The sequence below is a fragment of the Panicum virgatum genome, chromosome 4N, assembly GCF_016808335.1.
Source record: "Panicum virgatum strain AP13 chromosome 4N, P.virgatum_v5, whole genome shotgun sequence".
Taxonomy (NCBI): domain Eukaryota; kingdom Viridiplantae; phylum Streptophyta; class Magnoliopsida; order Poales; family Poaceae; genus Panicum; species Panicum virgatum.
In genome coordinates this window covers 8,364,140-8,385,866 of record NC_053148.1, presented here as the reverse complement: position 1 = coordinate 8,385,866, position 21,727 = coordinate 8,364,140, and the positions used below count along the sequence as shown (strand labels likewise).

The 21,727-nt window shown below is 49.2% G+C and overlaps 1 protein-coding gene and 1 long non-coding RNA gene across 3 annotated transcripts; one reads left to right on the top strand and one right to left on the bottom strand.

Annotated features, from left to right (window-relative positions):
- The first annotated feature begins 731 nt into the window (after positions 1-731).
- Positions 732-13,234, top strand: LOC120669631 (choline/ethanolaminephosphotransferase 1-like). Of its 2 annotated transcripts, XM_039949434.1 has the most exons (18): positions 732-1,080; positions 1,826-1,835; positions 1,922-1,972; positions 2,122-2,199; positions 4,837-4,912; positions 4,996-5,018; positions 5,088-5,188; positions 5,971-6,065; positions 6,195-6,269; positions 6,508-6,583; positions 7,741-7,804; positions 8,354-8,394; positions 8,487-8,571; positions 8,998-9,060; positions 9,149-9,207; positions 9,300-9,352; positions 12,589-12,661; positions 12,753-13,234. In XM_039949434.1, the coding sequence occupies exons 1-18, from the start codon at positions 944-946 to the stop codon at positions 12,772-12,774; spliced, it is 1,182 nt and encodes a 393-aa protein (XP_039805368.1). In that variant the 5' UTR covers positions 732-943; the 3' UTR covers positions 12,775-13,234. The 2 variants fall into 2 exon arrangements, with proteins under 2 accessions (XP_039805368.1, XP_039805369.1); XM_039949435.1 differs by lacking the exon at positions 1,826-1,835 and having other exon boundaries at positions 12,753-13,091.
- Positions 6,507-7,998, bottom strand: LOC120669632. Its single transcript, XR_005672726.1, has 2 exons — positions 7,418-7,998; positions 6,507-7,380 (listed from the first exon to the last, which is right to left on the bottom strand). It is a non-coding gene; the product is annotated as an uncharacterized LOC120669632 (long non-coding RNA).
- Positions 13,235-21,727: the final 8,493 nt, after the last annotated feature.

Here is a 21,727-nt window from a genome sequence, read left to right as displayed (position 1 = left end):
AAAAATGCAGCTCCATTTCAGAAACTTCACTCCATCATTTTGTTGAACTCCACTAAATTCACTATATTATTGTTTAGCTATTCTAAATTCACTCTATTATTGTTTGGCTCCACTCCACCAACTTAGAGGCCGGCCCGACTCTTTTCGCCCCACCAGCCCAACAGTAAATCAATAGTCCAGCTAAGCCCATCTTTCCACACCTCACTTCCAAGCGGGTCCTGCTTGGCTTCTTCCACCTCACTCCCCTCTGTATAGTTATAAAAGCGTGAAACATTCAAAGTACTCCTATGTCTTGTCAACTTCGTCTCTTGCTATAAACTCTTTTGTTATTTTTATATACTTCATAAAGTCAATCTCAGTGTAATTCCAATCTCAGAGCATAATTTCATTGTTAGTTATTAAAATCGAGAACTTAGTAACTGAATCGGCTTCTTTCCTCGTAATATCCTGCTATATCATCAAATTTACTAATAATTTAGAACAAAATTTAATGACTACAAAATTTTTATAAAATCTCTGTTAAGACTGGCATAAAAACTTCCATCTACATTTATTTTCAGCGTGTCGCATACGGCATACACGGAGTAATCGGTCGGTTGTCCCTTGTCCGTTCTGAGTTTCCTTCGACAAATTTGGATAAACGGACAGGTGTCGTCCACCTGTCGAGCCCGAAAAGGTTCTCGAGTCCCGTACAAAAGACGCGGCCCCCGCATCCACACGGACGCGTGACTAATATCCCACTCACACTCCTTCGATCCGCTCCCCACCTTGGCCTCCTCGCGATCTCGCGGAACCAGCGCCGCCATCCCCACCCCTCCCCTCTCCAGCCCCGCCGCAACCGCGCCCCTTTCTCGACGCTTCTAGGAGCTTCCAGACTCCCAGGCCCGAGCGCCCCCGGTCCGCCGCCGCCCGGCCCGCCGGCCGCGAGCCCGACCGAGCAGGGATGGGGTTCATCGGCGCGCACGGCGTGGAGACGCTGAAGCGGTACAGGTACAGCGGGGAGGACCGCTCGGTGGTGGCCAAGTACGTGCTCCAGCCCTTCTGGAGCCGATGCGTCACCCTCTTCCCGCTCTGGATGCCGTGAGTAGCCCCTCTCCTCCCCCTCCCCCTCCCCCTCCCCCTCCCTTCCGCTGTTCCGTAGGCGTTCGCTGCTGCGTGGGTTGTTAACTGGTCGAGTAGTTGCTGGTTTGCTGCTTTTACCTAGCTTGTATTGTAAGTCCAGTAACAAGTGCTGGTCAGTACGGTGTGCCGATTAGGAGTTGATTGTGTGTTGTGTAGTGGAACCTGTGGAGAACTGGAAATGCCCAGAACGCACCTAAAATCACTTTCGGGAGGGAATATTTCGAAGTTAAACAGTAGGGGATTGATACGACTGACCTCTGGTTGCTATCTGAAACTGTATGGCTGAGACAATTAACTTGTGTATATGTAACTTGTCCGGGTATTATACTGTTTTCAGTAGCCAATGGATTCTATGGCAATTTCTGTAAGCAGAGCAAGAATAAATTGCCGCTAAGAGATTCTCCTTTTTTGTGTGTGTGTGTGTGGGGGGGGGGGGCATGTGGAAAATATACATGTGGTTTCCCGACTGTTGTTCATAGATCAAATTTACGAGTGTGAGCTGACTCAGAAATACGTCCAAGCTACTGTAGACTGGAAAACAATGCACTCTTAGGCCCCATGTTGCAGATATCTGATTATTAGTAAATTAAGCATTAGCCCTATGCAAATATTATGTTTCATATTGCACTTTCTTTTCTCACCAGAAGTTCTGTACTAACTTATATTTTTTTTTCTAAATTTGTATGCATGGATTGACAAATAGACCAAATATGGTAAGAGATTGATGATCACATTATCACTTCTTCGTTGGATTCATCTCATTTGGTTCATCACATGGCTATACTTTCCAACATTTCAGATCACACTTACAGGATTCACGTTTCTAGTTCTATCAGCGCTGCTTGGCTATGTAAGCATCTTCCTTGCTTGAATTAGTTGCAATTTTGTGATGCTGTTACCTAGCTACAAAGATCCCACCTGTGCTTCTTTTGATGCATTCTATATCTCATGACGGTGCCCTTCATTTTTCTTACTATTGTGAGGTAATCAATTCTGCAGATATATTCACCTCGCCTTGACACTGCTCCACCTGGGTGGGTCCATCTTGCCCATGGATTACTTCTCTTCTTGTACCAGGTTTGTGAAACCAATCATAATATTCTAAATGGCCAATTATGTCTTTGTTCAGATTCTTATTTCCCCTGATACTTATTTCCCCCTCATTTGATTACCAAAGATTAACGCACCGCTTATGCAAAAGTATTCAGTTTGAAAGTTTTGCAATGACCCTGCTTTTCCTATATTAGAATTTAATTTCCTACCAAGAGAGACAATACCCAGGCAAACAAGGGTGTTGTGTCAGTTGTAGGAAGGTAGGATGCGTGTGTACCGTGGTCGATTGTATTGCAATGAACCCCTAGGGCGGTATATATAGGAGTACAAGGCTTGGAGGGTAAGGCACCTCCCCTAGAGATAAGGAAGGCTATCACGGGATTACATCAATCATAAACTACCATATCTCGAGTTGCCTAATATACTCTAGCATCCCCCCGCAGTCGTAGCGGTAGCAACACGAACGGTCAGACTGGAGAACAATGGAGACGTATCCCCCTTGCAGTCGGAACTCCGGTGCGAAAGTTTTGACTGGAGACTCATGCAGATGATAGCCCTTTAGTGCCGTAGTAGCCGAAGTCGAGGTGGACGTGGTCGAAGCCGTGGAGGGGGCGCGGGTCGAAGCGTCGTCGAGGTGCTTGAGTACGCAAACTCAGCAGCTTCTTGCCGAAGACAGCAGCAGGACGGTGCGGCGGATGACGATGGTAGACGACGCAGTTTGCGACTTGGTCACGCTCAGGACAGGGGTGGCGACGGCGCAGGATGCAGCAAGTGTCGCGCTCAGATCAGGGGTGGCGACGACGTCTTCCTTCAGGAACATCGGCGGCGATGTCTGCGCGAGAACGGCTGGACGGCGCGGAGGCGGATCGAGCGCCTGCTTGACGAAGACCGGCGGCAAGTGGCGCCACCACCTGAAAAGGCGACGACACTGGTAGGGTGACTTGATCACGAACGTCGTTGCTGCAGCCTGGAGGGCGCAGCAACAACCTCGTCCTTCGGGAGGGTCGACGATGGAGCGAAGACGAACGGCAGGGCGACGCAAACCGATCTTAGATCGGAAAAAAAATAGCAGCAGCAGACGAACCATGGGTACAGTCTCGGGGTGCCCCTAGCGGTGTCCCTCCCCCTCCCTTATCCCTTCCCCCCGTGGTCAACACGGGTAGAAAAGGAGATCGGGCAGAGGAGGGAGTGGGCCGCTAGCGCTGCCTCCTTGATTCCGACGCGGCGGCGCGCCCTCCACTGATGTGGGGAGCAGCGGGGGCCCGCTTGTGGGTCGGGTGGTGCCCGGCGGTGAGGTGCTGGGGATGCCGAGACGTGGTGGAGGAGCGTGGAGGCAGGGGTGGAGCGGGGTGGCCCCGCTGCAGCTTGTCCCGGCGGCGGATCTCGACGGGCGGTGCTGGAATCGACCGGCGGCGCGGTAACCCGGCCCGATCTCGCGGCTCTAATGGCGCAGCGGCCTGGCGCACCTCGTGCCTCCTCCGTAGCCGCGCGGTCGTGCACAAGGCAGCGACGGCGCAGGAGGAGAGAGGGCCAGCACGGGGCCGCGCGCACGGAGGGAGTCGGCGTGGAAGGAGCGACGAGGGAGCCGACGAGATCACATCACCACGGGAGGTAGGTCCTTCTGCTGTGCTTGACGACGACAGGCACGGCGGATCAGAGGGATCCGCCGGGCATCCTACGAGGGCGCTGCCCCCGGCGGAGATCGATCTCCCCGGGGGCGGCGCGGCGGCGGTGGCGGCTGCGGAAACGGATGACTAGGTCGAAACTCTAACTCGTGATACCATGTAGGAAGGTAGGATGCGTGTATACCATGGTCGATTGTATTGGAATGAACACCTTGGGCGGTATATATAGGAGTACAAGGCTTGGAGGGCAAGGCACCTCCCCTAGAGATAAGGAAGGCTATCACGGGATTACATCAATCCTAAACTACCATATCTGGAGTTGCCTAATATACTCTAACATCAGTGTTAATGCAAGTGTAGTAATAGTGTCTGACAAATGTGTAAATACCATAGCTTCCTAGGGATAGAAGTACAATCTCTCTGGGTGGTCGAATTTTTATTTTCCATGTCATCTTCTGCAGAACTTTTGTTTTTTTAGCTTAGTTGCAGGTCCAGAAAATTTTAATTGTTAAGGTTCGATTGCAATTTTTACATGCTTTGGCATGGTCAAAATTAGTATTCATTGACAGAAAAGGAAACAAAATGTTTTGTTGTAGTCAAATGAGAGCAAATTACTCTTTTGGCTTGATACTGATTAGCACTTAACCTGTGCCCTTTCTGATGGCCTTGTGTTGCTAGAAGGGGTCTGATATAACCATATACCTTAAGACTTGCTGAACTTTGAAGTACATGATTGCTAAACTGGTTTATTGGGCTCATACTATCATGCATTACATTTTACAACATCCAACACAACTCTAGCCCATCCATATTCATATTATTTTCTGTATGTATTTTTGCATCATATTTACTTATGGACATTAAAAAGAAGTTCAAAACTTGCTTTCTTGTCTGCTGGTATGCAAAACAGTTCACAAGTTATCTAAATAAAGGGAAGATTATGATGGCAGCTTCTTCATAATTTTGATAGAGTGGTAATGGCATAATATTTCCTTATAGCATCTGCTTTAACGGAATAATATTGCCTCTGTGCTAGACTTTTGATGCTGTTGATGGTAAACAAGCAAGGCGTACTAGCTCATCAAGTCCTCTTGGAGAACTTTTTGATCATGGTACCTTTTTCTAGCCCTCATTTTCTCTTTATTTTTTCATTATTAGTATGGTACCTTAATAAATTTGATTTGTTATTTTACAGGATGTGATGCACTTGCCTGTGCTGTAAGGATTTTTAGCCCTTTCACCTTGTCCTCCTTTGATCTTTGAGATATTTCTCTGATTCATTGTTAGTTTGAAGCCTTGGCCCTTGGAAGCACCTTGATGTGTGGAGGATGGACATTCTGTTTCTGGTTGGTTGCTGCTGTACCATTCTATCTTGCAACCTGGGAACAGTAAGACCCTTTGCCTCTTCTCATTTGGTGTGTAACATATTCTATATTTGAGCATGATTTGATCTCTTATTCCTTACTATGTTTTCTGATCGTTGGATCAAATGGTTAAATTTATGATGGTAGTTACTAGGCTTGTAAGCTTCATACCCCTGTGTTATTTAGTTATCTTTAATGTTATCTATTGTGCATGTCACTGTATTTCTTTTGCATCTCATCATTTTGTACTCTATGTGTTTTCATTTTCTTATCACTAAAGATGACAGTGTCTTGAAAAGTGCTAAGGCCCTAGACGGGCAGTGGGGTGGTTCCGTGTGCGTCGTCACTGATTAGGCGGCCTAGGCAGTGATCAGGCGCTAGACGAGAGGATCTTGCTTAGATCCTCAGTGCCACCTAGCCAGGCTAGAAGGCTTAGTTTTTAAACAGTGGTAGATGATCACTACTTGCTCATTGTCCATAGTGAATGGAGGTTTTGGTGGGACAGGCGGTTGACGAGGAGGTAGCCTTGAGGTGTGCAGCTGAGGCTGGGGACCTCAAAAACCTCCTCTATGACCTGCTGCTTTTGTTGTTTGGGCCGTTTTTATTTCTGTTAAAGTGTGTGCATGTGTGGGTGGGTTGTTGATGACTGCTTATCTCCTGTGCTTTTGAGAAAAACGGATGTTCATTTTTCTGTTTTACTGGTTCCAAGCATTGCTTCATGTATTGTTGGACTGTTGTTGTTAATCTTTTATTTTTCGTAGCGACTAGAATGTTTTTTTAATAAATACTGGCACTTGTGTTACCAGCTTCTTTACAAATACACTCATCCTTCCTACAATAAATGGACCGACGGAGGGCCTGATGTTGATCTATGTGTCCCATTTATTTACATTTCTTACTGGTAACCCCCACACCTCTCCCCCTAACCCCAAAAATCTTGATGTGCAGTTAATCTTCTTCTTGAAAATTCTACTATATTCTTCTTAAACAAAAATTTGTACCACAATTTATGTTTGTTCTCTCAACCTAGGTGCTGAATGGTGGGCACAGGATTTTCGGAAATCACTACCCATTTTTGGTTGGATTCCACTTCCATTTCTTTCTGGTATGTACTGTATGAACTATCAGATGTCTTCATTGTTCCCTGTGAAATCAGTATTATCCTTTACTTTATGCCTTATCTCTATGTTGTTTGACTGCAAGCATATAGGTATTGCTATGCTTTTTGCTGCAGTATGATATCTGTTTCTTTAATTAATTGGATATGTGTGCTAGCAAGTGCAAGCGCTCAAGTAACTATTACTATAGTTGTTTCTAATGTTTTTTCTTTTTGCTTGTTTCAGAAATTGAAATCCCCTTGTATGTTATTGTGCTGATTCTTATGATTGTGGGTGCTGTTATACCTACTGTTAGATCCAAGTAAGCCTGTGTTTGTTTTCCTCTCCTATTTCTTTTTTCGCGGGTGACTTTGCGATAGTTCCATAACATAAAGCAGGATCTGCTAACATATGTGTCTACATTTTTATCCCCCCTTCCCCTCCCCTCTCTGGCTCTCTCGCCCTCGCCCTATCTTCTGTCTCGTTATGGAATACATGCAAATAAATCCTTCCAATTCCATGAATGACTCGCTTCCTGTTCAAATGGCTTTTGGATATTCAGCACAGGACAGTAATGATTATTGATAACATAACGGTGCTATGTGTCTCATATTTGCTAATTGCTATAGATGATTGATTCTACCATTACTCCCTCCGTCCCATAAAGACTGTTCGTTTAGAAAATTCCAGACATACTATTTGTAGTAGAAAATGACCATGTTACCCCTAATTAACTATAGCACTTGTGATTGAAGACCGTGATGTTTATTTGATTTCCAAATCCTCAATAAATGCAAATGCATTGGAACTAGAAAAGTAAACATTTGATTGGCTTCATGCCTTTCTCAATGCAATTCTTTCTTGGTATTTGATATTGCTTTATTTAGATGAACTTTACTACAATCTAAACGAACAGCCTTTGTGGGACAAAATTTGAAGGCTAAACAAACAGTTTTTGCAGGATGGAGGAAGTATGTTACAGTCTCTTGTATTCAGTGCCCAAAACTGCTTGCAAATATTGATTCATTCTCTTGCATTAACTTTTGCAACCACAAGATGAATTGATAATAATAGTAAATGAATATAATTGTGTTGCATACTCCCTCTGTCCCGCAAAGACTGTTCGTTTAGCCTTCAAATTTTGTCCCACAAAGACTGTTCGTTTAGATTGTAATAAAGTCCATCTAATTAAATCAATATCAAATACCAAGAAATAATTGCATTGAGAAGGGCATAGAGCCAATCAAATGTTTAAGTAGATGTTACTTTTCTGATTCCAATGCATTTGCATTTATTAAGGATCTAGGGAACCAAATAAACAGCGCGGTCTCCAATCACAACTACTATAGTTACTAGGGGTAACATGGTCATTTTCACTACTAGTGATATGTCTGAAATTTTCTAAACGAACAGTCTTTGTGGGATGGAGTAGTATGTCTTAATTAATCTTTGCTTACAAGTGATTCTCCTGTTGTCCAGTGTCAGTAATGTCCAGGAGGTAGTTGAGGCGCGAAATGGAAGCATGGCACTGGCATTAGCAATGGTGGGCTTCTGATATTCTCATATGTAGGCAAATATATTTTTTAATGTTGAAATCTAGTAGCCTTGGCTTTGCTACAAATGCTTTTATATAGTAAGCAATCGTCCACCTGAAATTTTACATCATAAGCAAGTAATTATGGAATGGTTAGTTTTCTTGAGAAACATGTAGAAACGTGTATTCTTCAGTATTGCATTTTCAACTTTGTGGCCATTAGTAGAGTTTTTTCTTTCATTAAGTTCATATATGTTTGCACTGCAAGTGCTGAAAAAGCAATAGACATCTAGTTCCCTCCTGCATTTAGCCCCTAGAGCATCTAAATTGTTAAGCTTAGGTATTTGTTTTAATGTGTCTTTAGCTTATACTTTATAGATACTAAGCTGTCTTGCCATTGTGTGTGTGTGTGTGTGTCAGTCTCAGGTTGCATGTTCTATGGTTTTATATAACCTATTTGATTCACATTATGAGAACTAGGAATAAAACTTTGCTTATCTCTACAGATACCACACACCATTAGTGTTCATTCTTTTACTTTTCTATACTTGGCTGCAGATCCTTCCTTTTATTGCACTGTTAGCTGGAGTTTCTATCTGGTATGGCTATCAGACAACTTATGCTTGTTTATTGTATAGGATACAGCTTCTGTCTAAAAGATATAATCACGTCCTTGTTATGTCTTATGCAGGTGTTCTCTTTCTCCTTCCAGTATTATGAGGAACCAGCCACATTTGCTTGTGATCGGAACTGGCTTTAATTTTGGATATTTGGTGGTAAGTTTTGTTGCTTTGTTTTTGTTGTTAGATTAAACTCAACGGAAATTTATATCTTTTGAACTTTATTTGCAAAGCTTCCTTCTGGCTAACTATTATAGAGGGGTTTTGGTTCGACAAAGCAGTCTCAGAAAACCATGCAGGTTATCTCAGTGTGATTGGTAGTTTAGTCTTCAGTACTTTATAGTCCCGTACTACCATTAGACACCTCGGCTGGATATGTAATATGTGACAGGCAGGAGTCAAGCAAACACCTGATGTAAATTCAGGAGTCGCTTGATGTTCTTTAGTATTGTGTCCTTGCGCGGTTGGTTTCATTGCAGGACAAAACCGGCACAAAATATTAACCCATGATCAAACCCTTTTTTATTCATCTCTAGAACTATTGTTCACCATTTCATAATGTGAATAATCATGCATGAACAGGGAAGAATGATACTTGCCCATTTGTGTGACGAACCAAAAGGTCTAAAATCTGGGATGTTCATGGTATGAATTTATTTGATGTCAAGTCTTCTCAGCTTCACATACCAAGTGCAGGTCACATTCAGTCCTAATTAAAAATCTCCTTTTGCAGTCTCTGGTGTTTCTTTGTTTTCCAATTGCTAATGCTCTCATTGCAAAGATCAATGATGGGTAAACTCTTCGTTAATTCCACCTAGTACCGGTAACATCTGAAGTCAGCTCTTTTACAATTATGCTAATTGTCTCAATCTTCTTACTGGCAGGATGCCTTTAGTTGATGAACTTGTGCTGCTTGTTCTGTATTGTGCATATACAGGTGAGCTTGAGCATTTTCAGTTTCATAATTACAGCTCATGACCAATTTGAAGGAAACAAACCCTCCCTGTGTCTTCCTAGCACCACTAGTATTTTGCTTGTCCATTCCATTCAATAGTATCACATTCACCCCTGGAGCCCTGGATATTGGGACAGAAGGGCATGTGTATATTTATAAGGGAACATATCTAGTGCAAACCACCCCCTCCATGCAAACTTCAATCTGGACCATCAGATCCAGATCCGGGGGGGGGAGTGGGAGTGGGAGGAGGGATCTGCAAAAGCGTGATTACCTAATCCAAGGGCGGGCGGTTAATTGTAAAATTACCCAATCCCCCTATGCCCCTTGGATCGGGATCAATCCGGTGATCCAGATTGAAGTTTGCACGGAGGAATTGGTTTGCACTAGATATGTCTGTTAGAGTATATTAGGCAACTCCGAATATGGTTAGTTTAGGATTGATTGTAATCCCGGGATAACCTTCTTTATCTCTAGGAGAGGCTACTTGCCCTCCAAGCCATGTACTCCTATATATTCGCCCCAGAGACTCAATGCAATACATCGACCGCATTATACGCATCCTACTTTTCTTCATGGCATCAGACGCCTAGGTTACGAGATCCTAAACCTAGCCGCGCCGCCGCATCCGCTGCAACCCGCGCCGCCCCCGGGGAGATGGATCTCCGCCGGGGGGCAGCGCCCTCGTAGGATGCCCAGCAGATCCCTCTGATCCGTCGTGCCTGTCGTCGTCAAGCAGCAGAGGGACTCACCTCCGATGGTCGCCCGGATCTCGTCGGGCTGGCTCCACCGTCCCCGTCATGGTTCTTAAGGCGTCGCCTAGGCGATGCCTAGTCGTCCAGGCGCTCAAAAATCCAAGGCGTCCGCCGACGCCATGCCAAAAGAGAAGCAAACTGAGAGGGAGGGTGAGGGAGAGGAAGAGGAGGGGAAGGATTTCGACGATCTGCGGGGGAAGGGGAACAAGAGGGAGGGGGTGGCGGCCTACCTGAGCATGGTGAGGAAGGTGGGAGAGGGAGCGCCGACGAGCTTCGGCGGCGCGAGGGCCTGGCGACGGCGCGCAGGTCCGGTAGTGGTGTCGCGCGGGGCCGGCGGCGGCGTCTGGCGGAGCAGCAAGGGCGGACCGGCGTCGGGCGGAGGAGCGACGGCGGGCCGGCGGCGCGAAGGGAGAAGGAGAGCTGAGAGGGCAGAGGGAGTGCTGAGAGGGCCGGCGGCGGCGTCGGGATGAGATCGAGTGGGAGAGGGAGAGCTCAGAGGGCAGAGGGAGAGCTGAGAAGGGAGAGTGGAGATGTTATTGTTGGGCTGGGCCTAACTGTTGGGCTGGGCCCTTGCCCTCTTCTTTGTCTTTTTTACTCTTTTTATTTCCTATTTCTTTTCATTTCCTCCCTGTGGCATATGGGTAAGGCGTCGCCTTGCTCGCCTAGGCGTCCGCCTAGGCGTCGCCTCGCCTTGCAGACGGGGTCGCTCGCCGTGCCTCGCCTTAACGCTTTAAGAACAGAGGTCCCCATCGCCCCCCTCCCGCACGCATCTGGCCCAACGCCGCCCCTCTCCTCCTGTGTCGCCATCACAGCTGCCTCGGGCGTGGTCGCGCAGCAGCAGAGGAAGCATGTGGCGGCGCTGTGCTGCCGTGCCACCGGGGGGCATGAGATCGAGCCATGTCGTCGCGCCGTCTTCATACGTCCGCCGCTCACGACGAGATCCACCGCTCTCGCCACACCCGTCCACCACGCCCTCGCGCCGCTCCACCGTCGTTGCCGGCGGGTTGCAGCGCCGTGGGGGCCTCCGCCCTCCCCTCACCGGCCCTGTGCTCGGCGCCATCGCCGAATAGAGGCGCCGCTCGGATTGCACCTGCAGGCTCCTCCTCTCTCCGCCCTTTCTTTTTTTTCCCCGTGCACGTGGCTCACCACGCTCGGGAAGAGATAAGGGAGGGGAGGGAAACAGTATGTGCACCCGAGATTGTACCCGCGGTCCTCTATTGCTGTTCTTTTTTTCCTGATCAGAGATCGGGTTTGCGGCGCCTTGCCGTTCGTCGCCGCTTCATCGTCGACACCCCCGAAGGACGAGGTTGTCGCTGAGCCCTTTCAGGCTGCAGCGACGACGTTCGTGATCGAGCCACCCTACCGGTGTCGTCGCCTTTTCAGGTGGTGGCGCCACTCGCCGCCGGTCTTCGTCAAGCAGGCGCTCGATCCACCTCCGCGCCTCCAGTCTTTCTCGCGCAGACATCGCCGCCGATGTTCCTGAAGGAAGACGTCGTCGCCACCCCTGATCTGAGCGCGACACTTGCTGCAACCTGCGCCGTCGCCACCCTTGTCCTGAGCGTGACCTAAGTCGCAAACCGCGCCGTCTACCATCGTCATCCGCCGCACCGTCCTGCTGTTGTCTTCGGCCAGAAGCTGCTGAGTTTGTGTCCTCGAGCACCTCGACGACGCTTCGACCCGCGCCCCCTCCACGGCTTCGATCACGTCCACCTCGACTTCGGCTACTACGGCACTAAAGGGCTATCATATGCATGAGTCTCCAGTCAAAGCTTTCGCACCGGCGTTCCGACTGCAGGGGGATACGTCTCCATTGTTCTCCAGTCTGACCGTTCGTGTTGCTACCACTACGACTGCGGGAGGATGTTAGAGTATATTAGGCAACTCCGGATATGGTTAGTTTAGGATTGATTGTAATCCCGGGATAACCTTCCTTATCTCTAGGAGAGGCTATTTGCCCTCCAAGCCATGTACTCCTATATATTCGCCCTAGAGGCTCAATGCAATACATCGACCGCATTATACGCATCCTACTTTCTTTCAATGTCCCCTATTTATAAGGTGCCGTTTCAGATAGAAATATACAGAACAAGCATGTCCAGATTTTATTTTCTGATTGACTTATACCGTACCGAGATAGTGGCTATTGGCTAATAAATGGTCAAGTCTTTCTTCATTTCCTAACAATGTCATAAGCAATATAAAAATGCACTGCTTTTTTTTTCTCTCGCGGTTACACTGGGTATGGTCAGGGGCCCACATGCATGCATGTGGTATTCTCTTGTTCATTTCATCTATGCATCTCGAAAGTTTGCACATGATATGACACCTGATCTTGGAAACACATCCTCTGTAGTATGTTGAGTTCTATCTCCAGCTGTTATGGTTACCGTTTATGTCAATCCTTCTGCTTGCTTATCGGGCCACAATAAACATTTACATATCAGCTTTCATTTTTTGTGACAGTGGGTCTTTACCTACACCTTGCCGTTTCGGTTGTGCATGAGATTAAGGATGCTCTTGGAATCTATTGCTTCAGGTCTGCAAACCTCTGTTATCCGACTATCAAGAAAACTGCCATGTTTTAACTTGTATAATTACTTTCTCTTTTTGGCTGCTGCTGCTAACAGGATAACTAGGAAGGAGGCTTGAGTTTGTTGCAGTGTGGATATATTATTTCACAAATACTAGCATGTAGCAACAATTCATCACCATGAACGCTGGAGTTGTGCCCCTGGAAACGCCTTCTGTTGGTTGGGCTGAGAAATCTAGGGATTGTAATGCACATAGTTATCTTGGTCATATGATAGTGTAATGTACATTATGGGCTGCAGATGTATGGTAGTAATGGGGCCCTTAGAAGATATGATGAAGGGATCAAAGGATACAGATAGTGTTGGAAGCTTAAATCATGCTTGGAGAGTGATTCTAGCAGGCGATTGTATTCGGGGTTTCAGTTTCCATCTCTACCTTGGTTTCTAAATAGATGTAGTTTTTTTTCAGGGAGACCATATTTGGCTTCGTTGTAATGGCCGGGATTATGCCAAAACCTGCTGGCCCATAAGGTCGGCCCTTGGTTTTCTGAGTGCGCGGTCCACGGCCTGTTTTTTCATCTTGTGGGCCGTTACTTCGAATAAGAATCAACAGGGCCGGACTCAGGTTTGCTGCTTTCCACAGTGGGCCAGTTTGCTTTATGCCCTCGGCCTCCAGAAAAACGACGCAGGTATCTCGCGTTCCGGCCTCTTAACGGCATGTCATCTGGCCTCTGTTAAAAGATGGTCAGATATGTGTGGTGGAGCTTACCACAATCTGTCTGCTGCTTAGTGACACGCAGCACATTTGAACGTTGATTCTCCTCGCATTCTAAATGTACAAGCACAAATATCGGCGAGACGTATCGATCGCCATCGGACAGGTCAGGAACATGCGATGGATGACGAAAACCGATGATTCTCGACCACCAGAAAAACGATGATCGTGACAAAAAAAAAAAAGCGACGTTGGCTGCTTCCCCCGGAGCCGCAATGATACGCGCCGCGGCCGTCCGCACGCCTACGACGCCGGCCACCGCGCATCGGCACAAGAACCAGAGCGTTCGCACGTGGCGCCGCCCAGCCCCTCCCCCCGCTCCCGGCGCGTCGGCTTCCCGCGCGCCCATACCCGTCCCCCTAGAGCCGAACGAACGAGGCCGGGCCGCAGAATCGTTCGCGGTGAGACCGAAACAGCGGCCGCGTTTGGTTAACACCACGAATTTTTTTTCACAAAAAGATAAATACATGTATGGAGTACTAAATAAAGTTTATTTGTGAAACTTTTACAGATGGTACAGTGATGCTACAGTAATTAATTCATGAGACGAATCTAATGACGGTAATTAATCCATGATTTGTTACAGTGATGCTACAGTATGATTCTCTAATTGTGCGTCAAAGGTCTCATTAGATTGATCTTGCGAATTTACCAGGAGTCCTGCAGGTAGTTTTATAATTAGACTTTATTTAATACTCTAAATTAGTGGTCAAAAATAAAAAAAAAATTATCCCTAACCAAACACGGCCGGCGACGGCTCTGACCTCGCGACGGGGGAGAGGGGAAAAGGAGGGCTCGGTTGGAGCGCCGCCACTCGATGGCGGCGTATCCGCGGCAGCAATGATGCGGCGCTTTTCCGGATGCGCAGGAGGCCGGTGGATCAGGGAGCACCCCGGCGAGGGGGGTAGGCAACCCGGCCTAGCGGGCTGTGGAGTGCGGAGGCGCGTGGATGGACAGGTGCTGCGCTGCCGTTGGAAACAAGGATCTTTGATGGAAAGTTTGCAAACGCGTGCTGCATGTATGTACTAATTCTAGCATTTTTTTTCATCCTACCCTTGTGTAGTCAACTTTATATATTTGACTACAGGAGAAGATTAACAGAATACTGCAGAAAATAGTTATGGGGATGCTGGTTCAAAACAATTTAGCGTAAGACATTTGTCTTAGATTACATTCATTTTTCATATTTTATTTGCTCATAGGCACTTTTTATAAACAATTTCATATTCTTTGACACAGGATCTAAATGCTGGTAGCATTGGTCCTAACACTACAATGTCACACTTTGCAACTAATGCCTATGGGCAACCTTGGACCATGTCTGCTCCGCTGATTGAAGATGGTTTTGCTAATGCCACAATACCACAGCTCAATATGTATGGGAATTCTTCAGTCCCGAGCATTCCACATATCAGAGGAGGATACACAAGTTTCTTACTTGGAGTTGATCAAGCTGCCACACTACAGGCCGCTGCGAAGAAATTAAATTTTGACTGAAGAGCCAATTCAAGAAAAATTGTATCCCAGTAGTGTTAAAACCAAAATTTATTTTCGTTGGTGCTTTTTTTTCATTCGCACTGTATTCAATCAGATCATGAATTTGACAGCTATATATGACATGAGAACTCATCTATATTGCTTAAGAATATTCAGTCATTCATGGGACCATATGCATCAACCCTTGATCCTATAAACCTCTGTATACATAAGTGATCACTACAAATTACAATCCTGAACATATCTTCGACCAACAGCTAAAGCAGATTGCAGCTTAGCAGCCTGCTCACGGTGGTTCTGTAGCAAAATTAGCATAGTTGACGTACTGTATCAAGCTTGCAAATTCGTGATTTCCTTGAACCTGAATACAAAGAGAAAATTAAACATCATCCAACTGAGTGCCAGTGCTCCTGCCTACGATGAAACTTGCAAAATAACCAAATGTAATAGCGACATGTCAATTCCAGTGATGCATTTTCAGTACACTGGCAGACTACCAATTTCTTCAAAACTGAATGGAACTAGATACTGAATGCTGACTGAACATTCAGAGAACCTAGCAATTGCTCATCATGAATGGCCAATGAGGGGTAGCGACAGAAGATGGAGAAAACCCAGGCGGGCAATGGAGAGTGAGGGGCTGGTGCGAGGGGCACCAGTGGGCACGGTTGAACTGACGGCGGCAACGCCGGCGGCGGCGACAATTCCGGCGGCCGCGTGAATGATCTGTTTCAGGTTCAGGCTGAGGCGAGCAGTGATTTGCTCGTCAGACTTGTTTGTGAGCCGAGCTGCGATTCTGGAAGCCGAGCAGCGTGAGCCGAGCGGAGCCTGCATGGGAGCCAATAACAGCTGCTGCCGTCCGATCCTCTTCGTGTACACGTGGCTGTACTTCGGGGAGGGTCCTCACGGATGCAGTTTTGGGGGACGTCTCCATGGAATTTTTTCCCGAAAAGTTACCGTGTCGCCCGCGAGCAAAAGCCCTCGGGTCCGTCCGTCCGTGGCCCGTGGGCGAGCGTACGGGCCGGCCGGGACGGGAGCGGCGAGCCCACCGGCTCGGCTCGTGTCCTTTGCCGACGGGGAGGGCGGAGGGGCCAAAAGACGTGAGAGCGACGGGTGAGTGAGCGATGGATGATGGGGGGTAGCAGCAGCAGCGCAGCGCTTTGCGTGTGCCGCCACCGATCGACGCGCGGGACCCGCTCCGCGGCTGCCGGTGCGGCGCCCTTGGCCGCCCGGCGCCTCGTCGCCGGCCGCTGCCCGGGCCCCTCGCTCCGGCGGGAGCTCCGGGGCGTGCACGTTGACAAACCGGCAGGGGGACGCTCAGCCTCACGCCCGGGCCGGCTCTTCTTTCTAGTTTTACCTGTGCTCTTGTTTGTTTTTACTGGTACGGATACAGTTACCGCTGCAGCGCTGCGGAAACCAACGATCGAGGCCCGAGGTTCGGCCGGGGCCCCGGCCCGTCGCCGCGGAGCAGGCAGATGCGCTTGCCTGGCTCGACCGGTGCAGTGCTGCGTCTTCTGCCCGCGCCACGCCACGGCTCTTCTACGGCGGCCGGATCGATCGAGCGGCGGCCGAGCGTACGAACAGTCCGTTCCACTGTGCAGGCACCTGTGCGTCGCTACAGGCCACAGGGCCGGTCGATGGAGCCGCCACGCACGCTGCACGTACGAATACGTAGGGGTATCGGACACCGGAGTAAAAGCCGTCGTCACTGTGGACTGTGGACTGGGGTACCGGTAGCTCCGCTCTACTCTACCATTAACTCCGCGGCCGGGTAGTGTCTGTCCCTTTTTTGCTCGACGGACGGGGCCGTGAAAAAAGGCGCGCGACAGTGGGTTACGGACAGCGCATTAATGAGACGTGCCATTTGTGCCCGGTCCACGCCAATAAATCGCGGCGGCGACACGGGAAGCCTCTGAGGCCGAGCCATGATCCATCCATCCATCCATCCATCGTACTACCAGCCGGCCATGGCCACGGCCCGGCAACCGGCGTCCGGCTCGCCGTACGACGCCGGTCGGGCCGGTGCGGTACGGGCGGGCGCTGTGGACTTTAAGGTACATGTGCGCGTACGCGCCGGTGCACGCCGGCGGCCGTGTTCCTGGCCGCGCGCGGGTCTTGACCGGAATCTCCCTCGTCACGGGTAAAACGTGTGCGTGTGATGAAGCCCTAATCATGCGACGTTATTACGGCGTACTGCTTGCTCGCTGCTTCACTACCTACCTGCTCGTCCTCGTACAGGAGTGGGTACAGCCCACCTCGGTCGTCTTGCTCTTCCAGTCGTGACGGCCGTATGCAACAGGACGGCACGGCGTTTGGGTTACTTTCCCCTAGCAAAGCAGCTGGTCTTCGGCGGTCTGTGTAGACGTAGTGCCCTGGTCTGCTGCAGCTGGGGATGCTGTGAGTTGACCCGTGCCTGCGCCGCGCAGCGCAGGTTCCTGCCCTGCCCTGCTCAGAGCACGTCCGGGTGCATGACCTGCTATTTCTGACAGGGAAGAGAAAAAGGAAGAGAGAGGGCCACTAGGCGTCGCAGGCCGTGCCGATCCCTTGCGCCTGCCACCCTCTCCTGAGGGGTGTTAGTTAGTGAAATTTTTTGGATCAAAGATCACATCGATTGTTTGACTAAATGTCGAGAGGGTTTTTCGGACACTAATTAAAAAACTAATTTCAGAACTCACTTGGAAACTACGAGATGAATCTTTTGAGACCTTTGACCGCATCATTAGCACATGTGGGTTACTGTATCATTTATGGCTAATCGTGCACTAATTAGGCTTAAAAGATTCGTCTCGTCATGTACATCCAAACTGTGTAATTAGTTTTATTATTTAAATACATTTAGTGCTTCATACATGTGTTTAAAGAGGAGGTGAAAAATTTTGGGTGAAAATTTTTGGGAACTAAACGGCCCCTCGGTCTCTCTCTCCTATGTGCGCATAGAACGAGGGAGTGTGAATGAATAAGAAAAGGAATAATCTGACTACTGTACATTGTCAGACAATACTTGCATGCATGCATGCGCCGTTGCAAGTACCAAGGCGAGGCGGGGAGGGAGGGAACTGGAGTGGAAACGGATGGTTGCTGGACGGACAGTTGAGAGGAGAGGAGCTCAAGCTCAAGCTTGCTCAGAGTCAGAGCTCAGCCGGGCGCGTGCTGCATGCCTGCCCGGCCACTGGCCCTGGCCTCGGCCGGATGCCGAGTGGCGAGTGCGAGTGCCGGGGGTGACGGTACAACTCGTCCGGCCGCCCGCCGCGCGAGCGAGCCACCTTCTGGACGCGACGTTTTCTATGGCGCCCGTGGACCGTGGGCAAGTACTGTGCGCGGCGAGGTTTATCATCATCATGTGCACGCGAAAGCGGCATGATTAGCTTGTGGAGCACGACCCCGCGCGGCCCGGCGCCGGCGAGTCTTTTAAAACTCCGCCGCCGGCGTGAGAGGAAGGCGCCGGTGCACGCCGGATTTGATCCCGGGCGGCTTGGGTTTGGTTGCTTGCTTGCTTTTCCTCGCGATCCACATGGTAATGGGAGTGGCCCCCTGGCCGGGAGAAAGGCTGCGCCCGTCACTCTCGCCTCTCGGAGCGAATCATCAGATCGATGCGGCAGCTTAGAGCTTACTCTAATATTACCCCTTACCTTTTTAAGGTTTTTATTTTCTCACTAATACAGGAGCTTTGTATCCGTACTAGGGATTCATGGAGGCATGGAGCTGCTTCTCCCGACAGGAACAGGCAGGCAACGCAAGACCACCCGCCGACGGATTAGATACATCTCAGGGGGTGTTTAGAAACAGGGACTTCAAAAAAGTCACAGGGATTTTTTAGTATTTAGAAGTATTAAATAAATATTAATTATAAAACTAACTGCAGAATCCTGGGGCTAAACTGAGAGACGAATCTAATAATGTATCTTAATCTATGATTAGCGAATGGTACTGTAGCATCACTGTAGCAAATTATGAATTAATTAGGCTCATTAGATTCGTCTCGCGAAAAAGCACTCAGCTGTCAAAAAACATTTATAAACAGATTTTATTTAATAATATAAAATAGTAAGATTCTTTTGATGTGATAGGGACTTTTGGAAAAAGTCCGGGAGGCAAACAGTCCCTCAGCCGCTCGCCCGCCCGGCCTCATGCGTGCCTGATTAGTGCCCTCGCTGTCACGAGGGGGATTAGGGGTGGCGTAGCCGCAGCTGGGCTGGATAGCCACGCCGAACGGCCCCCACCCGCGGCGGCAGCAAGCGCCGGCACATGGCGCCGCCTGCCACCACGCGCGCCGGCCCCGCCAGTCATCCGCGCGCCGCTTGCGAAAGGCCGGCGGCTCCACGCCCGTCACCTGCCGACCTGCGCGCCACGCCGTCCGCGAACGGCGAGAGCACCAGCCAGACGCCGCCGTAGACTCGACTCGCCACCGTAGAGGACGCCGAGCTTTTTTCGTAGCGCTAGCAGAGGGGCGGGGGGAGCCGGGGGGCCGGACGCCGACGGGCGCGACGACAGCGACACGCGGGGCAAAAGCATCGGCGATTGGATTGGAGAGAGAGAGAGAGGGGCAACAAAATCGTTGCGAGGCCCGAGGGCAGGTCACGCTCCCCGGGATTGATTGACGCGCCAGTTCGCGCCGCGCGGCACTGTTCACCCGGGAAAAGAACATTTCCGTCGCCTGTCGCGTTGGTGCACCTCGAGCCCTCTGGGCCTGATCTAATAGTACAGTACATGCTTAAGCACTAACCTCTGTTACATCTTTAGGGTTATAGATGCAAATGTTGCTGTCAGTGTCGAGATGGAAGCCGTACGATGGCAAATGTCTGGTGCGATCACAGTAGTACGAGTGCCCGAGCAGCGACCGCATCAGTGTGCTCGACCGAGGTCCAGGCAGGGAGGCTGCCGGGAGCTCAGGACACGGCACGTGCGCGCAGAAGGCTTTATTTTATTATTTAGTTGTACGGTGTAAAATTCCTGTAAGAGAATATTTCTATGTTTGATGTACTAAAGATAGACTAATCATAAAATTAATTACAGAACTCATCTGTAAATCACGAGACGAATCTAATGAGTCCAATTAATCTGTCATTAGAGGTTGTTTACAGTAGCATTACTGTAGAAATTTAGCGTCTAATTACGGTCTAGTTAGGTTCGTTAGATTCGTCTCGCGATTTACAAATAAATTATGCAATATGTTTTTTTATTTCGTCTAGATTTAAGTCTTCATACTTGTGGCAGAAAAAAAATTAAAATTTTAAATTATGCAATTAAACAAGGCCTTAGTCGGTTAGTCCCCTCGAGCTGGAACGCCCGGAAGCCGAAGCCGGAAGCCGGAAGCACCAGCTCGATGCATGCAGGCTCCCGCATGTGATGTGAGCGTGTTTAGTTGGTAAAAAAGTTTGGATTTCGATACTGTAGAATATTTCGTTGTTATTTAATAATTAATGTTCAATCATGAATTAATTAATGTCGTTAGATTCATCTCGTGGAAATCAGTCAGATTGTGTAATTAGTTATTTCTTTTAACTACATTTAAAACTTTATGCATGTGTTTAAAAATTCGATGTAATGGGTATTGTAGAAAAAAAATCTGGAAACTAAACGGAGCCTGGGCCCTGTTTGGTTGGTAGTAGCACAAAAAATTTGACCAATAATTAGGGTTACTAAATAAAGTCAATTTACAAAACTAACTCCACAACCCTGCGCTATTTCGCGAGACGAACCTAATGAGGTATTTGACCGCACGATTAGAGGATGGTTACTGTAGCCAATCATCGATTAATTACTGTTATTAGATTCGTCGTGAAAAATTACACTCATCCGTGAAAAAATTTTACAAATAAACTTCGTTTATTACTTCATTCATGTGAGATTTTTTTCTCGAAAATCGTGTGCGCTACTCGTGCTACGGAAACAAAGGGCCCTGAGCTCCTCAGAGCAAGTTTTATGGTCCCAGCCCGCTGCCAGCTGCGAGCCCGCGCTCCACACATCGCAGAGCTCGCTTTTAATGCGTTGCAGTGAGAACGCGAGCCTCTTCGCCGGGCGATTCAGCTGCCGCGCGTTCGTGCTCTTTCTCCTCCCCACATCGGATCCGAGCCGGCTTGCAGTCTCTTATAATATAATACCTGCTCTCATCGTCTCGCTACGCGCCCATGCCACTGCGTGTCAGAGCCGGCCGCGACGCGACGCGCCGGCGGGGGATCGTACCATCACCGAGTCCTCCTCCCACCTCGCCGTCGGCCACGCACGCACATGGCGACCCACGCCGCGGCAGAGCCCACGCCAAACAGCGTGAAACCAGGTTCGGAGTGGAGAATTTAAATAGCAGTTCTCGATCGCCGGTGCTGCAGGCAGCCGGGCGGCTCTCGCTCGCAAAAAGGGCCCCTGCCGTGTCCTCGCCAAAACAGGGCGCGCATCACTCAACCCCTCCTCTCTCCGGCCATGCAGCCAGCTAGTGGCTGCTGCTGGCAGGGCGGAAAGCGAGCGAGATGGTCACGTGGCGCGGCGCGTGCCTCTGCCTCGTGGTCGGGAGAAGAGCACAGTGCTTGCCCGGCGGCACGGCCGCAGGGATCCCGGTGCTGCTCAAACCATCCATGCTACTAGTCACAAAAAAAAAAAACCATCCATGCTACTCACATGCTCATGCAAGTCATGCTCCACCGGAAAGCTTCTCGTTAGTGGGTGACCGTAGCGGATCTAGACATGTATCGGAGCCCGGCGTACGGCCGGTACCACGTACACGGACAGATACGCGACGCATGGATGGGCATCCGTGGTGATAGGGGTGCGCGCGCGGCCACAGAAGTCGCCACGCCACCACCGC